Consider the following 23,962-nt stretch of genomic DNA (forward strand, 5'->3'; position numbering starts at 1 on the left):
CAAATCTTGCACATCATTAAACAACACACCTTCCCCATAACACGTATCCATTTTTCAAAATAAAATGTCACGACAAAATATATCCACCACATGCAACTATTTGCTCCTAAATGCATCTATATGATTCTATATGGGCTTTTAGACAATCAATAACTTAAGTGAAAATGTCCTAATCCAACCTTTTTATGGAGTTATAAGAACACAATGTAATATATGTTCAAAGATTCTCAATTCTTTGAAAATGAAGACTTATATCCTTGTATACACAATGCTTGAACCCGATAACTCAAATGATAACAACAAATCCCTTAATCATCGAGGTCGCTTGGTTCATATATCAATCTTATATTTTTTTTATATAAATATTGATGTTTAATCTATTGATCAATAGATTCAGATTAGATATAATAAAAACTTATAACATAATTTTCTAAGCTAATTTTATTCAAGTTGTACCAAATGATTAAACACATAACAAATTTGATTTGGTCCTAATGTGTTGACGTGGCTTTCTATATATTTTTCATACTAGTCTGGCATGGCATTATCGTGGTTTAGGCGGAAAAGGGAGAACTTTTGATATTTTTGGTGTTTGGGGGAAACTTGTAAAAAAAATAAAAACGGTAGAAAATTTTCATTTTGACAGGAATGGCGCCAACATTTTCTTTTCCAAAATCAGTGTTCCCGCCTTCTTTGTTTCTTTCCATTATTTGTTTTATAATGTAAAGTGTTCTTCCTCCTATCTTTACCTTCACTAAATACAGTGAAAGAAGGCAAACAGAGTTTGGGGTACAGGTTTGGAGATCCAACAGCCGTCTCCTCTCCAGATCATGGGATCCGTCGCTCTTTTGGATTCTAACAATTCTTCTTCAGGTTAATTATTTTTCTCCTTAATTTTCTGTTTTCCTGACAGAATTATTGAATCTCTATATTCAGTTCCGAGTGTTAAATTTTGATTAGCCGTTCCGAAAAGAAAAGGGAAGGGGGCTGGGCCCATATACATCAATGGGTTATTATTATTATTTTTTGACGGATTTATTCTTGTGTATAAGAGAAAAAAGACTGTAGACTAACAGCTAGAGATAGGTCATCTGATCTAGACTAAGCCAATCAGGTGACAGCAGGTTGTTTTTGGTTTCATGTTCAATAAAAATCTCTCCTTTTTTATATTTTGTTTTGTAATTTACATTTCTTATTACCGGATATTGCGGCATAGATATGAAATTTCAAATTTTGTCGTTCAAGAGTATGGGTTCTTTTTGTTATTTTAAATGATTTTCTTGTTTCTGCATGTTGGTTGATTTAATTACTGGCTTGTATTTTAAACCTTAATGCAGTTTGTTTTATTTTAATGGGCCATCTCCGCATGATCTTTTTTGTGGATTTGATGTTTGGGACTTTTTTTTGTTCTTCGAAGCTTTGATTTGACTAACCTGTTTCACTAGATTTGTGCATTTGTAGTTTTCTGTGTGATTTCAAGTTTCTACTTAGTTGGTCCTCCATTTATTAGCAAAACAAGACTGTTAGACTACTTTCATAAGTTGCAAGTATACTTAAGAAGCATGTTGATACACATTGCTGTAAGAACTAAGATTTGATCTGTAAACTCAAAAAGAGATGAACTAGCTTTATTGAATCAAAGAGAAACTAAGAATCAAAAGAGGAAAAGAGAAATGAGAGGAAGAGCTTTTAATCTTTCATTGAAATCTGGAAAATCTTACTCTTTTACATTAATCTCTTATTTTTTTTTACAGCACTTAAGTTTCCCGTTAAGCTACTAATATTTCTCAACCAACTAAGCTCAAGTTCAAACTGTTTCTTTTTTTCCTTTTTGCATTCAGAAATAAAGAAGAATAAGAAAGGCAAGAATACATCTTCCGCCAAGAAAGAAATGGCAACTGATAAAAAAGCTCAGAAGCATAATATTGCTCCTGAAAATGGGGAACCAGCTTCAAAAAGGCCTAGGAGAGCTGCTGCCTGTACAGATTTTAAGGAGAAATCTGCCTGCATGTCTGAAAAAGATTCAATTGTAGAGACAAAGAAGGATATGGTAGTAGATGATGAAATTGTAGCTGTACGGCTGACTTGTGAAAAAGATGAGGGTCGACCTAATAGGAGGCTCAATGATTTTGTTCTGCATAATTTCGAAGGTCTTCCTCAACATCTTGAAATGTTGGAAGTCAATGACATGTTCATAACTGGTTTGATATTGCCATTTGAAGAAATTTCTGACAAGGAAAAGGAAAAGGAAAAGAAAAAGACTGTTAGATGTGAAGGATTTGGACGTGTTGAGTCTTGGGACATCTCTGGTTATGAAGATGGTTGTCCAGTGATATGGCTTTCAACTGACGTAGCTGACTAATTCTGCTGTAAACCAGGTGGCAGCTATAAAAAGTTTTATGAGCATTTCTTTGAAAAAGCTCGTGCTTGTGTAGAGATTTATAAAAAGCTTTCAAAGCCTTCTGGTGGAAATCCTGACTTAAGTCTTGATGAGTTGCTTGCTGTTGTTGTTCGGTCAATGAGTGGAAGCAAGATCTTCTCTCGTGGGGCATCAATTAAGGATTTTGTCATTTCCCAGGGAGAGTTTATTTATAATCAACTGATTGGTTTGGATGAGACATCAAAGAATGGCTAGGTATTTGTAGGGTTGCCTGTTCTTGCTGCCCTTAGAGATGAAAGTAGGAAGCGTGAAAATATAGGGCAAGGAATGACGGCATTTTCTGGTGGGACTCTGACTATTGGTAAAAAAGGAAAGGGAGAGAGCAAAATGGATGAGGCATATTCATCTACCTGTACAACTGAGGAAGATGAGGATGCAAGTTGGCAAAACTTTTGCAAGAGGAAGAATATTGGAAATCTATGAAACAGAAGAAGAATCAAGGTTCATCCTCCGTGTCAAACAAATTCTACATCAAGATCAATGAAGATGAGATTGCTAACGATTATCCTCTTCCAGCATACTACAAGAATTCTAATGAAGAAACTGACGAGCTTGTAGTTTTTGAAAGTGACATTGATGTGTGTGATCCTGAGGATCTTCCTCGAAGCATGCTTCACAATTGGTCATTTTACAACTCAGACTCAAGGTTGATTTCCTTGGAGCTTCTTCCAATGAAGCCATGTGCTGACATTGATGTTACCATCTTTGGTTCTGGGGTTATGACTGCTGATGATGGGAGTGGATTCTGTCTTGATGATGACCTTAGTCGGTCTTCTTCAGGTTCTTCGAGTGCAGTGAATGCTGATGGGATTCCAATTTTTTTGAGTGCTATTAAGGAATGGATGATTGAATTTGGATCATCAATGATTTTCATATCTATAAGGACAGACATGGCCCGGTATTGTCTTATGTTTTTACATAAGGATTCACCAGCTGCTATAATTTCCCCCTAACCAATGTTTGATCTACAATGCTTGCAGAGAAATAACTATAAAAGTGATAGAAAAAATATAGTTTTTTAAAATTGCCTACTAATATGCAAAATCTCCAAAAAAAAAATCTTCATTAAATCATTAATTTTAATCATAATGACCTTTAATTTTCTCTCTCTCTCTCTTTTCCAGGTATAGACTTGGAAAACCATCAAAGCAGTATCTTCCTTGGTATGAACCAGTACTCAAAACTGCAAGGGTTGCGATAAGCATTATTGCATTGTTGAAGGAGCAAAGCCGAGTATCACGCCTCTCTTTCAATGATGTCATCAGGAGAGTGTCCGAGTTAAAGAAGGATAATCGTGCTTTTATATCTACTGATCCAGCAGCTGTTGAAAGATATATTGTTGTGCATTGACAGATAATACTACAACTCTTTGCAGAGTTTCCTGATGAGAAGATTAAGAAGTGTGCATTTGTGGTTGGCCTTGCCAATAAAATGGAGGAGAGACACCAAACAAAATGGTTAGTGAAGAAGAAGAAAGTTGTACACACAAGTGAACCAAATCTGAATCCACGAGCAGCCATGATGCCTGTAGTTTCTAAAAGAAAGGCTATGCAGGCAACCACAACAAGGCTTATCAACAGAATATGGGGTGAATTCTATTCAAACTACATGCCAGAAGATTTGAAGGATGAAGCTAACTGTGAGGTGAAAGATGAAGATGAAAATCAGGAAGAAGAGGAAAATGAAGATGATGATGCTGATGCTGATGCTGATGCTGACGCTAATGCTGGTTCTGGTGATTGTGCTGATGCTGAAGAAGATAAATCAAATTCAAAGGAGATTCAGAAGTCTCCTTCTGTATCAAGGCAATCTAGACAGTGTTCCAAGGAGGAAGTAAGATGGAATGGAGAGCCTGTAAGCAAAACAAGCTCTGGTGAACCTCTTTATAAACAAGCCTTTGTACATGGAGAAGTAGTTGTGGTTGGAAAGGCTATATCTATTGAGGTTGATTATTACGAACTTCCTGCAATCTATTTTGTGGAGTACATGTTTGAAACTTCAAAGGGAAGAAAAATGTTTCACGGACGAATGATGCAGAGAGGATCTGAAACTGTACTGGGCAATGCAGCTAATGAGAGAGAGGTGTTTCTAACATATCATTGTGCAGATTTTGAATTGGAGGATGTGAAGCAGACTGTAGTAGTAGATATTTGGGTAAGGCCTTGGGGATATCAGCATGGGAAAGATAATGCCAACTTGGACAAACATGATAGAGCTGAAGCTGAGGAGCGGAAGAGAAAAGGACTTCCAATGGATTATTGTTGTAAAAGCTTGTATTACCCTGAAAGAGGTGCATTCTTTAAACTCCCCTTTGATACTTTGGGTTTGGGTTGTGGATTCTGCTATTCTTGCCAAGTTAAAGATGCTGAGAGGGACAGAAATGTTCATAGTGAATCCATTAAAAACAGGTTTTGTATACAAGGGAACTGAATACTCTCTCCATGATTATGTCTATATAAGCCCACATGAATTTTCGGTAGAAAGGGCTGAGACTGAATACTTTAAGAGTGGGAGGAATATAGGCTTGAAGCCTTATGTTGTGTGTCAAGTGCTGGAGATTATTGTCCCAAAAGGCCAGAAAAAAGTTGCAGAGGAATCCACCCAGATTAAGGTCAGGAGATTTTTCCGACCAGAAGACATTTCGGCTGAGAAGGCATACAATTCTGATATAAGAGAGTAGGTGCTACCTTAAAATTTGATGTCAGTTAAAACTTCATATGGTCATATAATTTACACATTTTCCTATGGTGTTCTAATAAATTTATATGGTTTCATTTTCAGGTCTATTGTAGTGAAGAAACACATGTTTTGTTTGTTGAGGCAATAGAAGGAAAATGTGAAGTTAGAAAGAAGAACGACCTTCCAGCATGCAATGCTCCAGCAATCTTTCATCATATCTTCTTTTGTGACCGCATATACGATCCTTCCAAGGGATCGTTGAAGCAGGTAATTTCCTTTTGTTTCCTTTTTTGTAGTGCTTGTTGGGAATGATACTTATGAAATCATTTTCATGGAAACTTTTGTTTGCATGTATAAAATGTTTGTACCTTTTGAGGATGAATTAACTTCCCTTGTTTTTTGATTGGCACCGGCTCAAATAAAACTAAGGTACTCAAATGGAATTGTGGATAATGAAATTGCATATCAAAAGAAAAAAGGAAAGGGTAAACAGGAAGAAAATGAGTTAGAAGTTGAGAAACAAAAAGAAGCATCTCAGGAGAACTGCTTGGCTACGTTAGACATATTTGCAGGTTGTGGTGGCCTTTCAGAGGGATTGCACCAATCTGGTACTGTCTGCCTTTATTCTATTTCATCAACGTTAATGTGCTTCTCTGTATCTATTTCCGAAGCACTTTATGTCCAACCTTCTGTTTTTACTCATGTAGGGGCATCATTAACTAAATGGGCAATTGAATATGAAGAGCCTGCTGGAGATGCATTTAAACTCAATCATCCTGAGTCTTTGGTGTTCATTAAAATCTGCAATTTGATTCTTAGGTCAGTATGGCAAGTTAGCTCTCCTCCTATGTTCCCTTTCAAAATGCTAATAACTCAAAAATAAGTTGTAATACAGGGATATTATGGAGAAGTGTGGGGATGTAGATGACTGCATCTCCACTTCTGAGGCAGCTGAATTAGCTGCATCACTTGATGAGAAAGAGATTAATAACTTGCCACTTCCTAGGCAAGTAGATTTCATCAATGGAGGTCCTCCATGCCAGGTATTAAATATTATATCTTTCCTTTGTTCTTCTAGTCTCTGGGGCAATTAATAAATGTTCCACTAAGAGCAAACCTGTCTTACTTTGCAGGGTTTCTCAGGAATGAATAGATTTAACCAAAGTACATGGAGTAAAGTACAATGTGAGATGATTTTAGCATTCTTATCATTTGCGGAATACTTCCGGCCTAAATATTTCCTCCTAGAGAATGTGAGGAACTTTGTGTCATTCAATAAAGGACAGACATTTAAGTTAACTTTGGCTTCACTTCTTGAAATGGGTTATCAGGTAGATATTCCTTGCAGCTAACAGCAATATATGTATAGCATGTATCCTTTTTTTGTAAGTATACAAATATGTGAGTAGTCATGTGTGATATTCTGCTTTGCCTGTTTAGGTGAGGTTTGGTATTTTGGAAGCTGGAGCCTATGGAGTTTCCCAGTCCAGAAAACGAGCATTCATATTGGCAGCTTCCCCTGAAGAGACACTTCCTGAATGCCAGAGCCAATGCATGTCTTTGCTGCTCCTGAGTTGAAAGTCACATTATCACATAATTTGCAGTATGCAGCTGTAAAAAGAACTGCAAGTGGAGCCCCTTTTCGTTCAATTACTGTAAGAGATACAATTGGTGATCTGCCAGCTGTAGGAAATGGGGCCTCAAAGACAAATTTGGAGGTAGCTAGATTGAAAATTATATCTTCGAAATTGCTTCATGCTATCAAAGTTTTATATGCATATTCAATTTACAAGTTCTATTTCTGCAGTATCAAAGTGAACCCCTCTCATGGTTTCAAAAGAAAATTTGAGGAGACATGGCTGTCCTTACCGATCATATATCAAAGGAAATGAATGAGCTTAATCTGATTCGGTGTCAAAAGATTCCAAAGCGACCAGGTGCAGATTGGCATGACCTTCCAGATGAGAAGGTACATCAACAAACTGTTCTTTGCATCTGTTCATTTGAAATGTAATCAGAATGAAATTGTTGAACTGCTGGATTATTGTTTCCTTAAAATTACAGGTAAAACTCTCTACTGGACAATTGGTAGATTTAATACCATGGTGCCTACCAAATACAGCCAAAAGGCACAATCAATGGAAAGGGCTATTTGGAAGGTTGAATTGGGAAGGGAACTTCCCTACTTCCACCACAGACCCTCAACCAATGGGCAAGGTTGGAATGTGCTTTCATCCTGAACAGGGCAGGATTTTGACCGTTCGTGAATGTGCTCGGTCTCAAGTAAGTCGTTCAAACATTCATTGCCATTGTGGTTTATGAAGGCTAGAATGAAGTTGAAAACATTGGTATAAGTTCTAATGGGTTTTCTTGCCTTTCCTTACAGGGTTTCCCAGATGGCTACAAGTTTTCTGGTAAGATTCAAGAAAAGCATCGGCAGATCGGAAATGCGGTTCCTCCGCCTTTGGCATTTGCATTGGGAAGGAAACTGAAGGAAGCATTAGACAGTAGTATGTAATTGCAATTGTAGTTGATGGATGTTGTTGAGACTTCTACAGTTTACCAATTTGAAAAAAGACCTATGGCGTAATTCATTGATAAAACTTGTGGGCAGGCTTTTGATTTAACCCCCTCCCTCTCTATATATTGGTTACAGCTTCTGTAAATAATAGTTATCAATAGCATTGCTGGTGCGTGGTATTTGTATAATTTATTATATCGTAATACATTCATCTCATCTTTTTTAAATCTATCGATTGAGCGATCAAGATTAAAGAAAAAAGAAATGTATGTGTAACATTTGTGATATTTCATTGCTTTAAAAATAAAACAATTTTTTTACCAAATTCACAAATTAATAATTTATTTTATATGAAATTTGACTTTTTGTGTATCTTTCAGTATTGTATATGTACTAAGCCTTAATTTATCTATATTTTATATTATCATTGTAATTCGATTTAAATTCTATATTCACTTATTTAAAAATTAAGTCATTGTATCTATTATATATAAGATGAAGTACATAAATGATCTCTGTCTATAGAGCACGTACAAAATAGCTAAGAAATTCAACAAAGTAACATTTTATAATCAATGGATCATTTGTGTACTTTACCCAATATATTAGCATAATTAATATGTTCAAAATTTCACTCATTTTCCAAAGCATGGCAAAAGGTAAATTCTCGTAATAATAAATGCAATAAAAAAATAACCCTTTCATTTCCAATTAAGCTGGTTTCTCAGTGCCAAAATGATAAGAATATCATTAGATCTTCAATCAATAGAGATGATATCAAATTGTCCTAAAATATTTGGAAGTAGAATGCTCAAGAAAGCATTGCTCTGCTCAGTACTCTTGATATACAAAACATATTTTCCACCTGCCTACACTATACCTCTATTTTCTCACTCCGGTTTGAGGTCAACTTAAGTAGAGAGAGAGAGAGAATCACAGTAGGAAGTTGATAAAAGAGGTAGAGAAAAAACCAATATTTCCATGGACTGCAACAGAATGGTCACTTCATCTTCCAATTCCAATTAAGCTAAGCTGGATAGTAGTACAAGTTCAATCAAGGCTATGTTAGGTTGCAAAACATCGAGTAGGCTAGTCGAAATTGAAAGCAGTAATGAAATGGCAGAGAAGCTTATACACACAACTTACAATGTTATTTTGGGGTTGCTTCCAATAGAATCCCTGTATGATGATTGGAATGATGTTGCAGGCTGCAAGGATGTATATTATCAATGCATGCTTTCCCATCCACTCCAACACTGATGCCATGCGTCGATATCCATAGATGTCAACCTGTTTCAAAGTTTCTTTAATTTTTATAAGTTGGGAAAATGAATTCACTTTGTGTTTTTCCACCATCGCAGTTAGATGAAACAAAGACTATCTAAGTAAATTGGCATAATTACAATAGATGTGAAAAGGATTCATTGATATACCAGTAGATAGATTCCGGCAAAGAGAAAGCCAGCAGCACCAGCAGTAACACACATGTAACTGAATGTGTAAAGAGCCTTGTTAATATGCATTCCTACAACAAGAAAGCAAATAGCCTGATGATGAGACCACTGACAGAGTGCTACTAATGCAGATGCTAACTGCTGCTAGAGTATTAAAAAAACCATTTACCAAAAATGTCCAAGGCAAGCCCCAAGACTAGAAAAGCTGAAGATGGAATTAGCCACAGACGAATTCGATCACGGTGATCCTACATTTTAAACACTAATCATTGATAAGTTTCTAGTGAGAAATGAAAAGCAATAAATGGAAATGAAATTGTCACCTTAAAGTGGACAATCATATGCCCATAATGTAAACCGACCAAGCAGGTCACAACTGCCATCACTGAACTACAAGTAGAGCATACAAGGTCATCCATAAGTACAAAACTGAAGAACACTGAAAATTGTAGCCCATACCTTTTTGACCTCGTGTTTGCTTATGAAATGTGGTTTTACAATAGTGCACATGATTCATTGTTACTCTTATCAAATACTACTTATTTGGACAAAAGGATAGAACATATTATCTTAGATTCCCAGGAAATTTAAGATATGGTGAAAAATGCATTTCAGAAGGCGAGGAAGATACTGTAAACAAACCTCAGAAGTCCTTCTGGTTCAAAAGGGGCTTGGCACCAAGTAGGGGCATCAAAAGGTAATGGGCCATTATCAGGTGAGTTAATGCTGCATTGCTATTGAAATGGGGAAAGAGTACAAAAAACTGAAATTAATGGGCTAAGGGCAGTACATGATGCAAATAAGCAACTGAAACAAGCTTTGGCTGGAGAGCGCACCTTTGTTCTTTCAAATACAGGTTTCCTGTACAAATGTTGAATACCAAGTATTTTACGATCAATCATTCCAATCACATTACAAGCTGGTCCAGTGTCACCACGTACTCCACAATTCACCTTTGAATGGAAATGGACAAGACAACCTGAGCTAAGTGACTTGTTCCTTTTGTCAAAGTATGTTATAGTCAAATGCAAGACAATTTCACAAAGGAAAGAGGAACTAACTGAAAGAATCTTTGGTGCCGAGGAAGAAGTTGAATCTGGAATCTGATATTGCCAAGTGGGTACGTACAAGCCATATAACAAGGAAATGTATATGACAGCAAGCACAGAAGCAGCAAGCCTGAGAGTGAGAAAGAGAGACAGCACATTGGTTAACAATTTGAGCTAGGAAAGAACAATGAGAATGTAATTTTAAAAAGCATTGGTGAAAAAGAAATGAACCTTTGGCATGAGAGACAAAAATGGAGAATAAAGAACTTGAAGCTTATCTTTCCACATATCGAGTAAAAGGATTAAACTAAGTTCTTAAAAAATACTGCATAATGAAGCTCTGCTCGGATGTAAATGGTAATTGGTATATATGCATGTCAGAATAAAAATGAGTTACCATAGGCTTAAAAAACAATTACCACTGAAATTGATACTTTCTCAGCAGAGCTAACTGTGAAGTTGCATGATTATCACCCTTCAGCCAAATCTCGCACAATGCAGCTACTAAGTATGCTATTGCAATTCTCTGGGAAGGAGGGCCGGGAAAAAGCAAAAGAGAACAATATATTATCATATAGTAAATAATTAGCATTACTTATAACTGCACAACTAAATTTCAGCCCATTTCGATCCTAAAACATTTCCACCTCAAACTTGCTAAGATGTTTGAGAAATAATGGACTAATGCTGTAATAAAGCACCTAAAAAACCAACTTGTAACAGTTAATTTGCTTAGCATACTGTACATTAAGGAGAAACTAAGAAGCAACCATGGAACACTTTCATTCATTATTCTACCATTCATAGAAAAAAAATGAACTTGTGAGAAAGCACACCTGCAGTATTCCCATCAGCCTCATTTGATCAATATCAATCCCATATGTTAAATTCTTGATCCCATGGAAGAAGCCTCCTGTTAGTGATAAAAAAATTACAGATTATGAGACAAAACTGTATTCGAAATTAACAAAATAAATACGCATGTGATACATTAATCATCAGACTACTCAAACACACTAATCATTTCATGTTAGAGGTCTGCCCTAGAAGTGTGGTACGAAAATGCATACATATATCCATCAGCCATGATATATTGATATGTTGTACAGGGTTAAAGAAATAAAGAGATACCTTGTAAAAAAAGGCCTAAAATCAGAAGCTTCAGCGCCCGCAATATTGCCTTTCTAGTTGCAGTAACTCTGCAAGACACTCTCTGTGCAAAGAATAAACAGTGATATAGAAGTATTTCTGCTTTCTAACAGAGCATGAAAATGGCAAGATCCATTAATCTCATTTTACAGGTATAAAAAATGTTCTTCAAAAACGATACATTCGAGATGCAAGCAGTACCTTGTATGTCAGTCCTAGTGAAACACCAACTATGAAGAGGAAAAATGGCATGACATAATCTGCAAGGGTTAAACCATTCCATGGTGAATGATTGATAGCTGGAAGAAGGCCACCAACATCGTCTACAAGTATCATTAGCTGCGGAAAAAAATAAAATAAGAAAACATATTTATTTAGAATAATCAGAGCATATCCAAACTGATGAAACAACACAATGCTGAAATCAAGAAAATAAAATGAAATGAAAATTTGTACGAATACTGAAAAGCTTATAACAGATATTGACATTAACATTTTGAGATAGAATATACATCATGATTTTCTTGAATGGTCTGAAAGGTTTCCTTTTAACAAGGAAGACATCTTATATATTAGAATCAGTTTGAAGTTCAAACATCCTACAGTCCCTAACCGAAAGGCACCATCTTAATTCACGTTCTTTACTGATTCATACTGTTGAAGAGTCAATTTGGTGATTAATCATCCAAAATACTTAACCTTAAACTGATAGGAAATGATAAAATTTCATATTTAATGAATCCAAGTGTAGAATAAAATTGCAATCTCAGGAAGGATTGAAGAACATTACATTGCCCCAAATATCCAGAGAACAGAGATAGGGGGCGGATGGATAGAAAAAATACAAAACATATCAGAGGCTTTTAGGAATAAATATTAGATGCTATACCTTGATCATACCATGTTAAGGACACATGTATCAATTACAAACTTATGATTTATACATTAAGGTTATAATGCATTATATAGTTGAAAGGGTCTAAACACACGAGAATTTTAGAAAAATCACATGCTCTAGAAAATTTAGATTCTTTATCTAGAACCTCCACTAATTGAAAAATAAAAAACACATGATAAATCTATATAAAATAGTTTTGCTACCCAAACTCTTCATTCTTTTTTCTAAGTTACTAGTGTTTGATCCTCCAAACACTTCAAAAGGTGTAGTATATCAGTTTTGGGCACATAATCATATTGAATACTCACTCCAAACAGGGTAATATAGTAATAATGGAAACTTTTTGTTTTGTATCTTTCATGTCTTCCAGGCTCTAACTCCTTGTAAGTTAAAACTGAATTTTGGGCAACAAAATAACAGTAAAAAGTGGAATCACAATAATGGTAATAATAAAATAAACAAGCTTTCTATCAAAAATAAATAAATAAACAAGCTTCTCCATTGCCATGTCCCATGAGCTAATAGTTGCCAATCAAAATCATTACGATTTATGTCCATGTGTCAATGCGGGGTAAACAAGTACTCCAACGGTCTCAAGAAAATTAGACACAACACAAACATACCCAATCTTGCTCCACAATAAACTGTTATTACTATGATATTTTCCGGTAAGAAAAATCAGTGTATGTATAGTCAATGATACATGCACGACTATACCTTATGACAATATCACATTATGATTTCCATGCTGATTTTATATTTCTTGAACATGTGAATATTAATATATTTGAATTACCTGCATATACATAATAATTAACTGAAAAAAATTATTGGAAAATTATCTTGTTATACTGCATTGGAAAAGGTGTAATGCGAGGAAAGGAATCAGATTCATTCGGAAGGGATGCTTAAAATGGAAGGAAAGGAATCAGATTCATTCAGAAGGGATGCTTCATTCAGACGTGATGGAAAGATGGAAAGAAAGATAACAGAGCAGCTAGACAACCAACTAATAAGAAAACGTACATGGGATTCGGGTGAACAATATCCCAAAAGGCCAAAATGATATGGCATCCATGCCCATGAAAAGAATGGACGTTCTCTTTCTTTAGCGTTTTTTGTTTACCATCTTTTCTCTTAAAAAAAGGACACAGATAAAAGAAAGTTGACACTTTCTGCATTTACTACAAAATTATCATTATTATTATTATTTTTAATAACGAGATTCTATCACCCAGACTCTGAGTGAAAGAAAATATTTTATATACAAAATATTTTATCAAAGTTTACTCACCAAATATAGAGAGTAATAAATGATTTGTATTTAGATCTATTATTTTCATGTTCAAATCTTAAATAGTCATTTTAAATTTATTTTAATTAAAGTATATAAAAATAAAAAGATAAAAATACCATTAAAAATTTGTCATTTTTAACTAAATTGGTGCCTGATATAACCAATGACAGCAAATTTCAGATTTTAACATATAGATAGATAATAATTGGTCAAAAAATAATGATAGATAATAATTAACGAAATACATTAAAAAAAGGGAAAATCTTCAACTATGTTAAGATTCTAGCCCAACTACGAGTCAACGAAAGAAAAATGGAAAAATACTAAATGCATTTATCCGGATCAAATTAAATTTGCTATAATCTAATGGAAAAATCTCAACCGACCTAGCACCTCTTGATGGAGATATTTCCATTTAAAAAGCAATGAAAACTATTTTATATGAAAGATCAAAAAGTTACTTTTTAAAGTGGCTTTTTTTTATTATTAAATTTGTGAGAAATATAACCTTGATAAGCATAAATCAATAACTGAAAGCACGTCTAACGGATGAACGCATTAATAATTTATAATGAAATCATCATCTAAATTAGTGTTATAAGAATAATACAAAATATATTTTCAATGCAAATTTATGGAGGACGAACCGAGGTTGTGTTAACTAAAAATTAAGAAATAATTACCACTACATCTCGTGTTCTACTGCCTTTACGCGTGTACCGTAGAAAGCAAAAGGTCAAGCAGTAAAAATCGAGAACTGCGGAGATAGGTAAAAAAGAGAGAGGAGATATTACCGCAATGGTGAGCCCCCGGAAAACGTCCAAGGAAACGAGCCGCTGCGGCGGCTGTTGGCGGTGGAGAGGAAGGTTTGTTGAGGTGGAAGTGGGGACTAAGGGACTTTCTTCACCTCTGTTAACAATGTTCGGGTAGGAGATCTGAATAGCCAACTGACTCAATTTCTTCTCATCATCATCTTGGATTTTCTCTGCATTGTCTATATCAATACCAATGCCCAAATACTTGTCTTGCGCATAAACGGAACCCTCCGAATCATTAGCGTATCCCTTGATTGGTTCGTACTCGATCGCCATTTGCCGCTCTCTACAATCTTCTGTTTCCATCAATCAAACCAAAATTCGCTTAATTCGTAAGGATCTCGTTCCAGGATTTGAAAAGATAAAAATAAAAAGGAAAACGAAAGGCTTTATGTGAGAAGAACCTGAGAGATATTTGATGAAGCTTCTACCCAGGATTCCTATATATAAAGACAATGCTTGTTAATGGAAAGCCACAAAGCATTAGAAGAAGAAACAACAAATAAAACGATTTAATATATCTTTTTATAGGAATCAGGAGTCCAGAATCAAGATAAGAGATTGCATTAATATCTTTGATCACGAGGATTTAGGAATGAGTTTTGATTTTTTCAAAATATATTATAAGAAAAACACTGTAAACGTATGGATTTGATGTCTCATATATATTTTTATAATATTTCTCTATTTTATATTGAATTTAACCAAAATTTACTAAAAAATTGTAACTTGAGAAAGTTGTTTAACAATTGGACAATGTAAGTCTGTAACAGATCACGTGTATATATATAATAAAAGATATTATAATGGGTACACTATAAGTTTAGCACATAACCTTTCATTTGTTTCAAAATCAAACCTAATATTTACTTTTTGTTTCGTTTTGGTAATTTGTCGTTAAAAACTTAACGGAACGGTTACAACATGACATTTTTTATGGGTAAATTACATTATTCATCACTCAACTATCTTTTCACTCCTATTTTGTTCACTGAAGTTTATTTTTTAATTTAATTACTTAATTTTCAAATTACTCATAATTTAATCACTCTAACTTTCAAATTTAATTTAATTTTAATTATATATTAATATAATAATAATAATAATTTAATGTCACAAAAATTATTAATAAAATAAATTAGAGTGATTAAAACAAGAGCAATGTGGAAGTTGAGTAGTTAAATTAGAAACTTTTAAATTTTAGTGACCAAAATAGGAGTGAGATGATATTTAAGTGATGAATGATGTAATTTACCATAAAAATGGCATGTGCAACAAATCATACTAAAATGAAACAAAAAATAAAGAGTTAATTATATCATATGTCCTCAGAGTATGACACTTATTTTAAATTAGTCCTTAAACTTTTAAATATTTAAATTTCATCCCTAAACTATGGCTATCATTATAAATTAGTCCTTATAATTTTTAGCATTTTAATTTCATCGCCAAACTATAAACCTTCAATCTAAATTAGTCCCCAAACTTTCTAAATATTCCAATTCCATCCCAAACTATACGCATATAGTAAACATATCCTTTCTTAATAAAATTATTATGCCTAGTTATATTATTATTTGTTTGAAAAAAAACAAATTTTAGGTTAACCTATGGTCGAAACAAATTACATATTTGGATGAATTTGGGGATAAAATTAGAATATTCAAAAGTTTGGGGATGAATTTAGAAAGATAGTCATAGTTTAGTGATGAAATTAGAATGTTCAAAAGTTTAAGGTGTAACACCCCTAACCCATATCTGACCCGGATACAAATTCGAGGTGTCACATTGACTTTTCAAATTATTTTCTTTTACAAGATAGTTGAAAATTTAAACTTTCATTAAAATAAAGCTGAATAATTTACATAAATATAATCAAAAAGGTTTACAAAATCGATCAAAGCACATTTGATATAAACTTTTCACTTACATGCCAACGAAATATCATATAACACAAGTACATACAGCTTAATAAATTTTGATCTGGTTTTCGGTTGAGATATATTGTCTTGTTGATTGGTCCTAGCTCGGATCTTCTTGTTTCTTTGAACCTACGTGTGAAACACTCACACGCTAAGTCACATACTTAGTGAGACATATAATTCAATAATTAAATAATGAAAACATGTAACCACACGTTTTCATAATGTACAGAAATCATCCTATATCTAATCAACAATAACATACCTCATCATGTATTTAACCAATAATAACTTATTCCATCATGCAATGTTAATTCATGTTCTCTCCTTTAGTAGCCCATGGTACATTACTGAGAACTAAAGATATGTGAGTGCATTGTGATGATGCACAAATGTTGTCACCACAGCTCATATAAAATGCACCGAAGTTCCATATAGAATGTCCCGAAGGACCGCGTAGAAATGTCCCGAAGGATCACGCAGAATTGTCCCGAAGGACCGCATAGAACCCTCGACTCTTGGCATGCCAATTATACTCTCAACTCTCATATTATATACTATGGGCTTTATGTTGAACTATATTTTGATATAACAATTAAGGAAAAATGTTTTTGGACTTGAATTTAATTTATTCAAAGTTTTCAAAAATAATTCAAAGTCCATTTAAAAGCTTGGAATTGAGCACAAAACGTTTTTCTAGACAAGTAGTATCGATATTGTTCTTACAATATCGATATCTCATGAACAGTATCGATATTGTTCGTATGGTACTGATACCAAAGGTAAGGGAAGTATTGATACTCACTAAGTAGTATCAATACTACCAGCATTGCTCAAATTCTAGAATTCAAAAATGGTATCGATACCCAAAGAGGTACCAATACTACTCTACATAGTAGTATCGATACCATGAGCATGGTATCGATACTATCAGGTCCCAACAGCTAGTAAAGGCTAGTTGATTTAAATATAAAAAAGGTAGTACTGATACTCCCTTTAGGAGTTACGATACCCTCTGTTCTGGGCAGCTTTATTTTGTAAGAAATTTGATCCCCAACGGCTCCAAAACACTCCCAACAGCTACAAACGGTCACAAAAACATTCCAACATATAAATACAAGTTCAGGACACTTGAAGAAAGGTTAGAAAAATCTTTTCAAGCAATCAAACACAAAAGAACAATTTTTCATTCTTATTTTCATTTCTCTTGTAAATATTGTGTTTGTGTGAGCTAAATTCTTATAAACACCCTACCTTTGAGAGGTTTATTTGTTTACTTCTTTTTACCTTTTATAAAGGGGTTTTGGTTCTATCTTAGCCAATTCAAAAGATAGTGAGTTGTAAAGGTTATCTCTTTATCCTTGAGAAAGAAATATCAAATTAGTGAATTTGTTAGAAAATCCTTAGTGAGGAGCTAAGGTAGTGGATGTAGACTTGGTTGATAAATTGAACCACTTTAAATCCTTGTGCCAAATTTTTCTATCTTTTGCTCTCATTACTCTCTAATTAAATTATTGTCAATAAACCCACTTTGCACATTTTTGGTTGTTCAAATTGAGCCTCTTCAAATCCTAACAATCGGTATTAGAGTTTGACTAATTAGAAGGTTTAACCACCTTGAGACGATCCTCGAAGAAGATCTATCGATTCCCGACACAACTGACAAAGAAATGGTTTCAACCTCCGGTGCCTACTATATTGAAGATTCACAACCGGTTAACAAGTCGCCCTACTTCAATGGAGCAAATTATGCTTATTGTAAGAATAGGATGATGCTCTTCATTCAAGCCAACGATCTAGGAGCTTGGAATTCTATCATGAAAGGCTACACCATTCCAACCGGCGGGATAGACGATTGAAGTGATTGAGAGAAGAAGAAGTTCCAACTCAATGTTAAGGTTATGCACATTCTATTTTGTGCATTAGGCATGAATGAATATGGAAGAGTCTTATCTTGTTCCAATGCCAATGATATATGAAATAAGCTCCAAGTCATTCATGAAGGAACCGATGAAGTGAGGGAAACCAAGATAAGTCTTCTCAACCATAGCTACGAGAATTTCAAGATGAAACCCGATGAAGATATCAAATCTATGGCGGATATATTTTTCGTGATTGTCAATGGTCTCAAGAGATTTGGAGAAGTAATCTTCAATGAGAAGCTTGTGAGGATGATGATTTACTCTCTTCCAAAGTCTTGGCAATCGAAGAAGACGTCGATTATCAAAGCTAGAGATCTTAAGTCTCTCACTCTCGATGAGTTGATTGGTTGTCTTCTTACTCATGAGTTGATGGTAAAGGAAGAGGAAGAAGATGAAGAGAAGCAAAAGAAGAATAAGAATGAGGTAGGCATTGTCTTCAAGTCCACCAATTAGAGCTATCAAGATTCAAGTGAAGTGGTGGATGAAGATGATAAAGAAGAAGAGATGGCCAATCTCTTCAAAAAGTTCAAGCTATTCATGTCTTCCAAGGAAGTAAAGCATGAATCAACCAAGAAAAAGGGTCCCCCGGTGTGCTTCAATTGTCAAAGAACGGGGCATGTCAAGTATGAATGTCCTCTCCTAAAGAAGAAGGGATCAAGCAAGAAAAAGGCATTTGTGGTGGCTTAGAGTGATGAAAATGACTCCAATAATGAAGATGAAGTTGTCAACCTATGCCTCATGGCCATCGAAAGAGATTCAATGGTATTTTCTAACTCTAATCATTTAAATTCACATTCTTTTGATGAGTTACAAGATGCTTATAATGAGTTGTATTTGGAGTTTGAGACCATGAATTCCAAATATAAGAAAATGATTTCAAAATTTAAAGTTAAAATTGATTTGATTTTGAAAGCCAAAGTTGATTTTGAAAATCAAAATGAAATTTCGCAAAATGATTTAGAGCTTTCAAAAGTCAAAATCAATGATTTAGAAAAAGAAAATTTTTGATTTGAAAGTTAAGCTTGAGAGCTTAACAAAAGAAAAAGAATTAATTTCTCAAAACAACTCATTATGTTTAAAAATGGAAATGCTCACATTGTCATTTTTATAGTCATTTGGAACATACTTGTCCCATAAAGAAAATAAAATCTTTTAAAATTAGACAAGTATGAGTTCTTAAGGGAACAAGGGGCATTGAAACTAACGTCCAAGGATCTAAAGAAATTTCGATACCAAAATCCAAATAAATGTCTCTTGTAGGTGTGTGGGAGCAATGGTGATGAAAATGAAGAAATTGAGATGCTCTAGGAACACTTGAAAATGAATGGGTAACCTCTAAGCTTAATGCTTTTGATTTTGATTATTTGGTTGCTCATTTAGTTTTAAGCATGCATGAGTTTTGATCTTAAATGGCTATGTTTTGTTTTTCAGCTCATGTATGTTGAAAAAGTTTTATGATGAACATTTTAAATTTTTAATGATTTTACATAATTTTTAGTTAATCATAATGAATTTTGGTCAAAATTGATTTTCAATGCAAATGATATCTCTCTAACAATTGATATCAACTTTTCAAATGCTTTGTTTTTTACAAATTATAATTTTTTTATCAAAATTTAAATGTTTATGCATGTTTTTAAATGTTAAAGATATCTCTCTAACATTTGATATCAAATTCTTCAAATGTATAACATTTGTTTAAAAAAACTTTATGCACATGTACTTAATTTCAATTATTGGTATTGCATAAAGTGTTTTAGACTTGGATTTATTGAATTTCATGTGCTACTAACATGTTTTTTACTCTTTGTTGAAATTCAATTTTATTTAAGTGTCAAGATTTTAAAGCTAATTTTTGTTTGGAATGCACTTTTTGAGGAGGAGCTTTTGATTTTTCAAATGATTTTATGATAAAATTTAGCACTTACTATCCAAAGTTATTTTAGAACTTTAAAGTTGAATTATTTTTGATATAACAAAAAGGGGGAGAAGTATGGGTTTGAAAAATTCAATTTCTTAATGAAAAAAGGGGGAGCTGAACATTTTCACATATTTTCCAAAAATTGGTATCGTTTTCATTAAACATTTTACTAAGGGAGAGTTTTGCCAAAACCAATTTTTCAAATGTTTTGTTATATCAAAAAGGGGGAGATTGTTGAACTATATTTTGATATAACAATTAAGGCAAAATGTTTTTGGACTTGAATTGAATTTCAAAGTTTTTTAAAGCTTTCAAAAAATAAATCAAAGTCCATTTAAAAGCTTGGAATTGAGCACAAAACGTTTTTCTGGACAAGTAGTACCGATACTGTTCTTACAGTATCGATATCTCATGAACAATACCGATAATGTTCATATGGTATCGATACCAAAGATAAGGGAAGTATCGATGCTCACTAGGTAGTATCGATACTACCAACATAGCTCAAATTCCAGAATGCAAAAATGGTACCGATACCCAAAGGGGTACCAATACTGCTCTACATAGTAGTATCGATACCATCAGGCCCCAACGGCTAGTAACGACTAGTTGATTTAAATATAACAAAGGTAGAATTGATACTCCCTTTAGGAGTATTGATACCGTATGTTCTGGGAAACTTTATTTTGCACGAAATTTGATCCCCAACGGCTCTAAAACACTCCCAACGGCTAGTAACGGTCACAACAACATTCCAACATATAAATACAAGTTTAGGACACTTAAGAAAGGTTAGAAACACCTATCCAAGCAATTAGACACAAGAGAAGAGTTTTTCAATCTTATTTTCATTTCTCTTGTAAATATTGTGTTTGTGTAAGCTAAATTCTTGTAAACACCCTACCTTTGAGAGGTTTATTTTTTACTTCTTTTTACCTTTTGTAAGAGGGTTTTGGTTCTATCTTATCCAATTCAAAAGATAGGGAGTTGTAAAGGTTATCTCTTTATCCTTGAAAAAGAAAGAACAAATTAGTGAATTTGTTAGAAAATCCTTAGTGAGGAGCTAAGGTTGTGGATGTAGACTTGGTTGATAAGTCGAACCACTTTAAATCCTTGTGCCAAAATTTTCCATCTTTTGCTCTTCTTACTCTCTAATTAAATTATTATCAATTAACCCCCTTTGCACATTTTTGGTTTTTCAAATTGATCCTCTTCAATTCCTAACACTTTACCATTTATATATTTCACATAACTTATCACATAGACATGTATTCACGTAGATCTAATTCACATAGCTTATACTTTGTTATCATATATCCACATAGATCATTATCACATAAGATAACATGTAACACATATTCCATGAATAACAATGCATATAACACATAGACATATGTTTGTATTCATGTACACATAGAAACCATATAAAAAAATGCTTGTATTCTTAGAATCATGCAATCAAAACATTGGAAATAGACTAATCGTAAGTCTCATTTCCATAAACACCATATACATATTAGTATGCACTCACCTTGGCCTCACTAGTCGAAGCAAATCTCTTACCTCTCTCTTGGTAAACCTTAAATCGTCATGTAACATCCTCAATACCGGGTTAGTGATCAAATTGTAAAATTTTAGATTTTGGTGATTAAAGTAAAATATTTGAATAGTTTAATGATTTATTTGGGGATATTTCCTGAAAGTATTTTTAGTAATTATCCAAAGAATTAAAGGGCAAAAATGGTCATTTGACAATAAAAGATACCTTTAATAGGAGATTAAAACGTGGAAGATGAAAACATTTTTATTTCTTCTTCCTTCTCCCGTAAGAGCTCAAAGGCAACGGTAAGTTTCTTCATTAGTTGATTATTTGTTTAATTAAAGATTGGGTTTTGATCATTAGATGATAATTAAGCTTAAGGAAAGCTTAATTTGTTCTAAAACAATAAGATGAAAGGTATAGGAGAGATTAAAGATTTTGAGTTCTTGAATGAAATCTTGAAATAGAATTGATAAGTTGAATTTTAAGTTGAATTTGACTTGTCATCTATGAGAATAAGAAGTTAGAAGTGTTTGAATTAAGTTTGGATAACATGAAAATTTTGGTATGATTATTGATTTCTATATGGAGAATATAATTTTGAGGTTTAAGATGAAATAAATGGATATAAATTAGTTTAAGTATGTATATTTGAGTTAAGAATAGAAAAGTGAATGAAACATGAAGAATTTAAGTTGTTATAGTGAATTTTCGGGCATGAACAGTGATTTTCTGGGTTTAAACGAAATTTCCAGATTGTGCAGGGGGTACAGATTCCCCCTGGGGGGGTATCGATTCCCCCCTAAATGAAAAAAATGGAATTTGGTTCATAAAACCGGTTTAAGTTACTAACATCAAGTTTAAAGTTTAGGCTTCTGATAGTTATTTTGAAATGTTATATTTATGTAGATATTGAGCCTAAACAAGTTCCGAAATAATCAAAGGATTAGGATTGAATCAAAGCAAGGCTAAGGTGAGTGCAATTTAAATTGTGCTTATGTTATAGAATGAACATTGGCTTAGGATGAGCCAGTGACGAATTTACTATGGTAAGAAGTAAATTCTAAAATGCTTTGTGATTTATATGTGTTACCAGGTTATAATATATGTTACATGATTTTCATAAGTATGTGTTAGTGTGATAAGTCATATGAAACAATATAAATAATCTATAAGATTATATAAGAATATGAAATATGTTATAGAAATTACATGATGACATGTTTGTTCCTTGGTGTTGTGATATATATGTGTTATTTGATATGAATATGGTAAGTAAAAGGGGTTAATAGGAGGATAAGAATAATAAGGATAATGAAATGACAAGTATATTCGATCCAAGTTATGTGAATATATGAGAATACATGCCTATGTGATGAGCTATGTGATGCATATATCAACATATGCGAACAAGATATGACATGCGTACATGGACAAATGAGAAATGATATATGTTATATGATATGGACCTATGTGACTACGTGAGAAATAATATATGTCTATGAGAAGGCATAAGAACAAAGTATAAGCTATGTGACATATGAATATGAATTATATGGAAATGTTCTACGTGTAAGTGAACTATGTGATGATATGATATGTGATAAATATGAAAAATAATGCTCATGTTATGTGTCATCAGATCTAGAGGTATAGTTGGCATGCCAAGAGTAGAGGGTCTACGCGGTCATTCAGGACAAATTCTACGTGGTCATTCGGGACGTATATGTATTCTTTTAAGCATGTATGAGGTCTTTTGAGACACCTACTTGATCCTTGGTATATGTATATGATTCTTAAGGAATTTATTTGTGGTCCTTATGGACAATCTTATATGGCACTTCGGTACATTTCTACGCGGTCCTTCGGGACAATTTCTACGTGGCACTTCGGTGTAATTTATACGAGCTGTGGTGACAGCATTTGTGCACAACCTCAGTGTACTCACATACCTTCAGTTCTCACCAGTGTACCATGGGCTAATAAAGAGACACTAAAAAATACAATATATAAGATGCATATGCTTGTGATGGTATGAAAGGTATTGCATGGATTATATGATGCTATATGTGTTTCTTTGTGAAATATTTGTGTTCTATGATATGTATAGAAATGTTTGATACATGCTTATATGATCACAAGGAATTAGTAACAATAATATGAGTATTGAAAGGCATGTTAATGATATATGTTTTTGTATGATATGATAGTATTTGCATATGTATACCTTTTGTTTATATGAAATGATATATGGTTATAGTTTATGTTTAATATGCCTCACTAAGTCAACGACTTAGCGTGTGATTGTTTCATGCGTAGGTTCCGAGAAGAGGAAGATTGGTAAAAGTTATGCAA

The 23,962-nt window shown here is 33.6% G+C and overlaps 1 protein-coding gene and 1 pseudogene across 1 annotated transcript; one reads left to right on the top strand and one right to left on the bottom strand.

Moving 5' to 3' along the window:
- The first annotated feature begins 577 nt into the window (after positions 1-577).
- Positions 578-22,281, top strand: LOC120184543 (annotated as a pseudogene).
- LOC120184542 (heparan-alpha-glucosaminide N-acetyltransferase-like) lies at positions 8,326-14,666 on the bottom strand. Its single transcript, XM_039188974.1, has 13 exons — positions 14,282-14,666; positions 11,494-11,631; positions 11,275-11,356; positions 10,980-11,056; positions 10,563-10,669; positions 10,156-10,273; positions 9,931-10,047; positions 9,737-9,828; positions 9,418-9,484; positions 9,264-9,342; positions 9,074-9,165; positions 8,787-8,930; positions 8,326-8,672 (listed from the first exon to the last, which is right to left on the bottom strand). Exons 1-13 carry the CDS (start codon positions 14,606-14,608, stop codon positions 8,646-8,648), a joined length of 1,467 nt encoding a protein of 488 aa, XP_039044905.1. The 5' UTR covers positions 14,609-14,666; the 3' UTR covers positions 8,326-8,645.
- Positions 22,282-23,962: the final 1,681 nt, after the last annotated feature.

The sequence above is a fragment of the Hibiscus syriacus genome, unplaced genomic scaffold (genome assembly GCF_006381635.1).
Source record: "Hibiscus syriacus cultivar Baekdansim isolate YM2019G1 unplaced genomic scaffold, ASM638163v2 tig00112921_pilon, whole genome shotgun sequence".
In the NCBI taxonomy this organism is placed as follows: Eukaryota; Viridiplantae; Streptophyta; class Magnoliopsida; order Malvales; family Malvaceae; genus Hibiscus; species Hibiscus syriacus.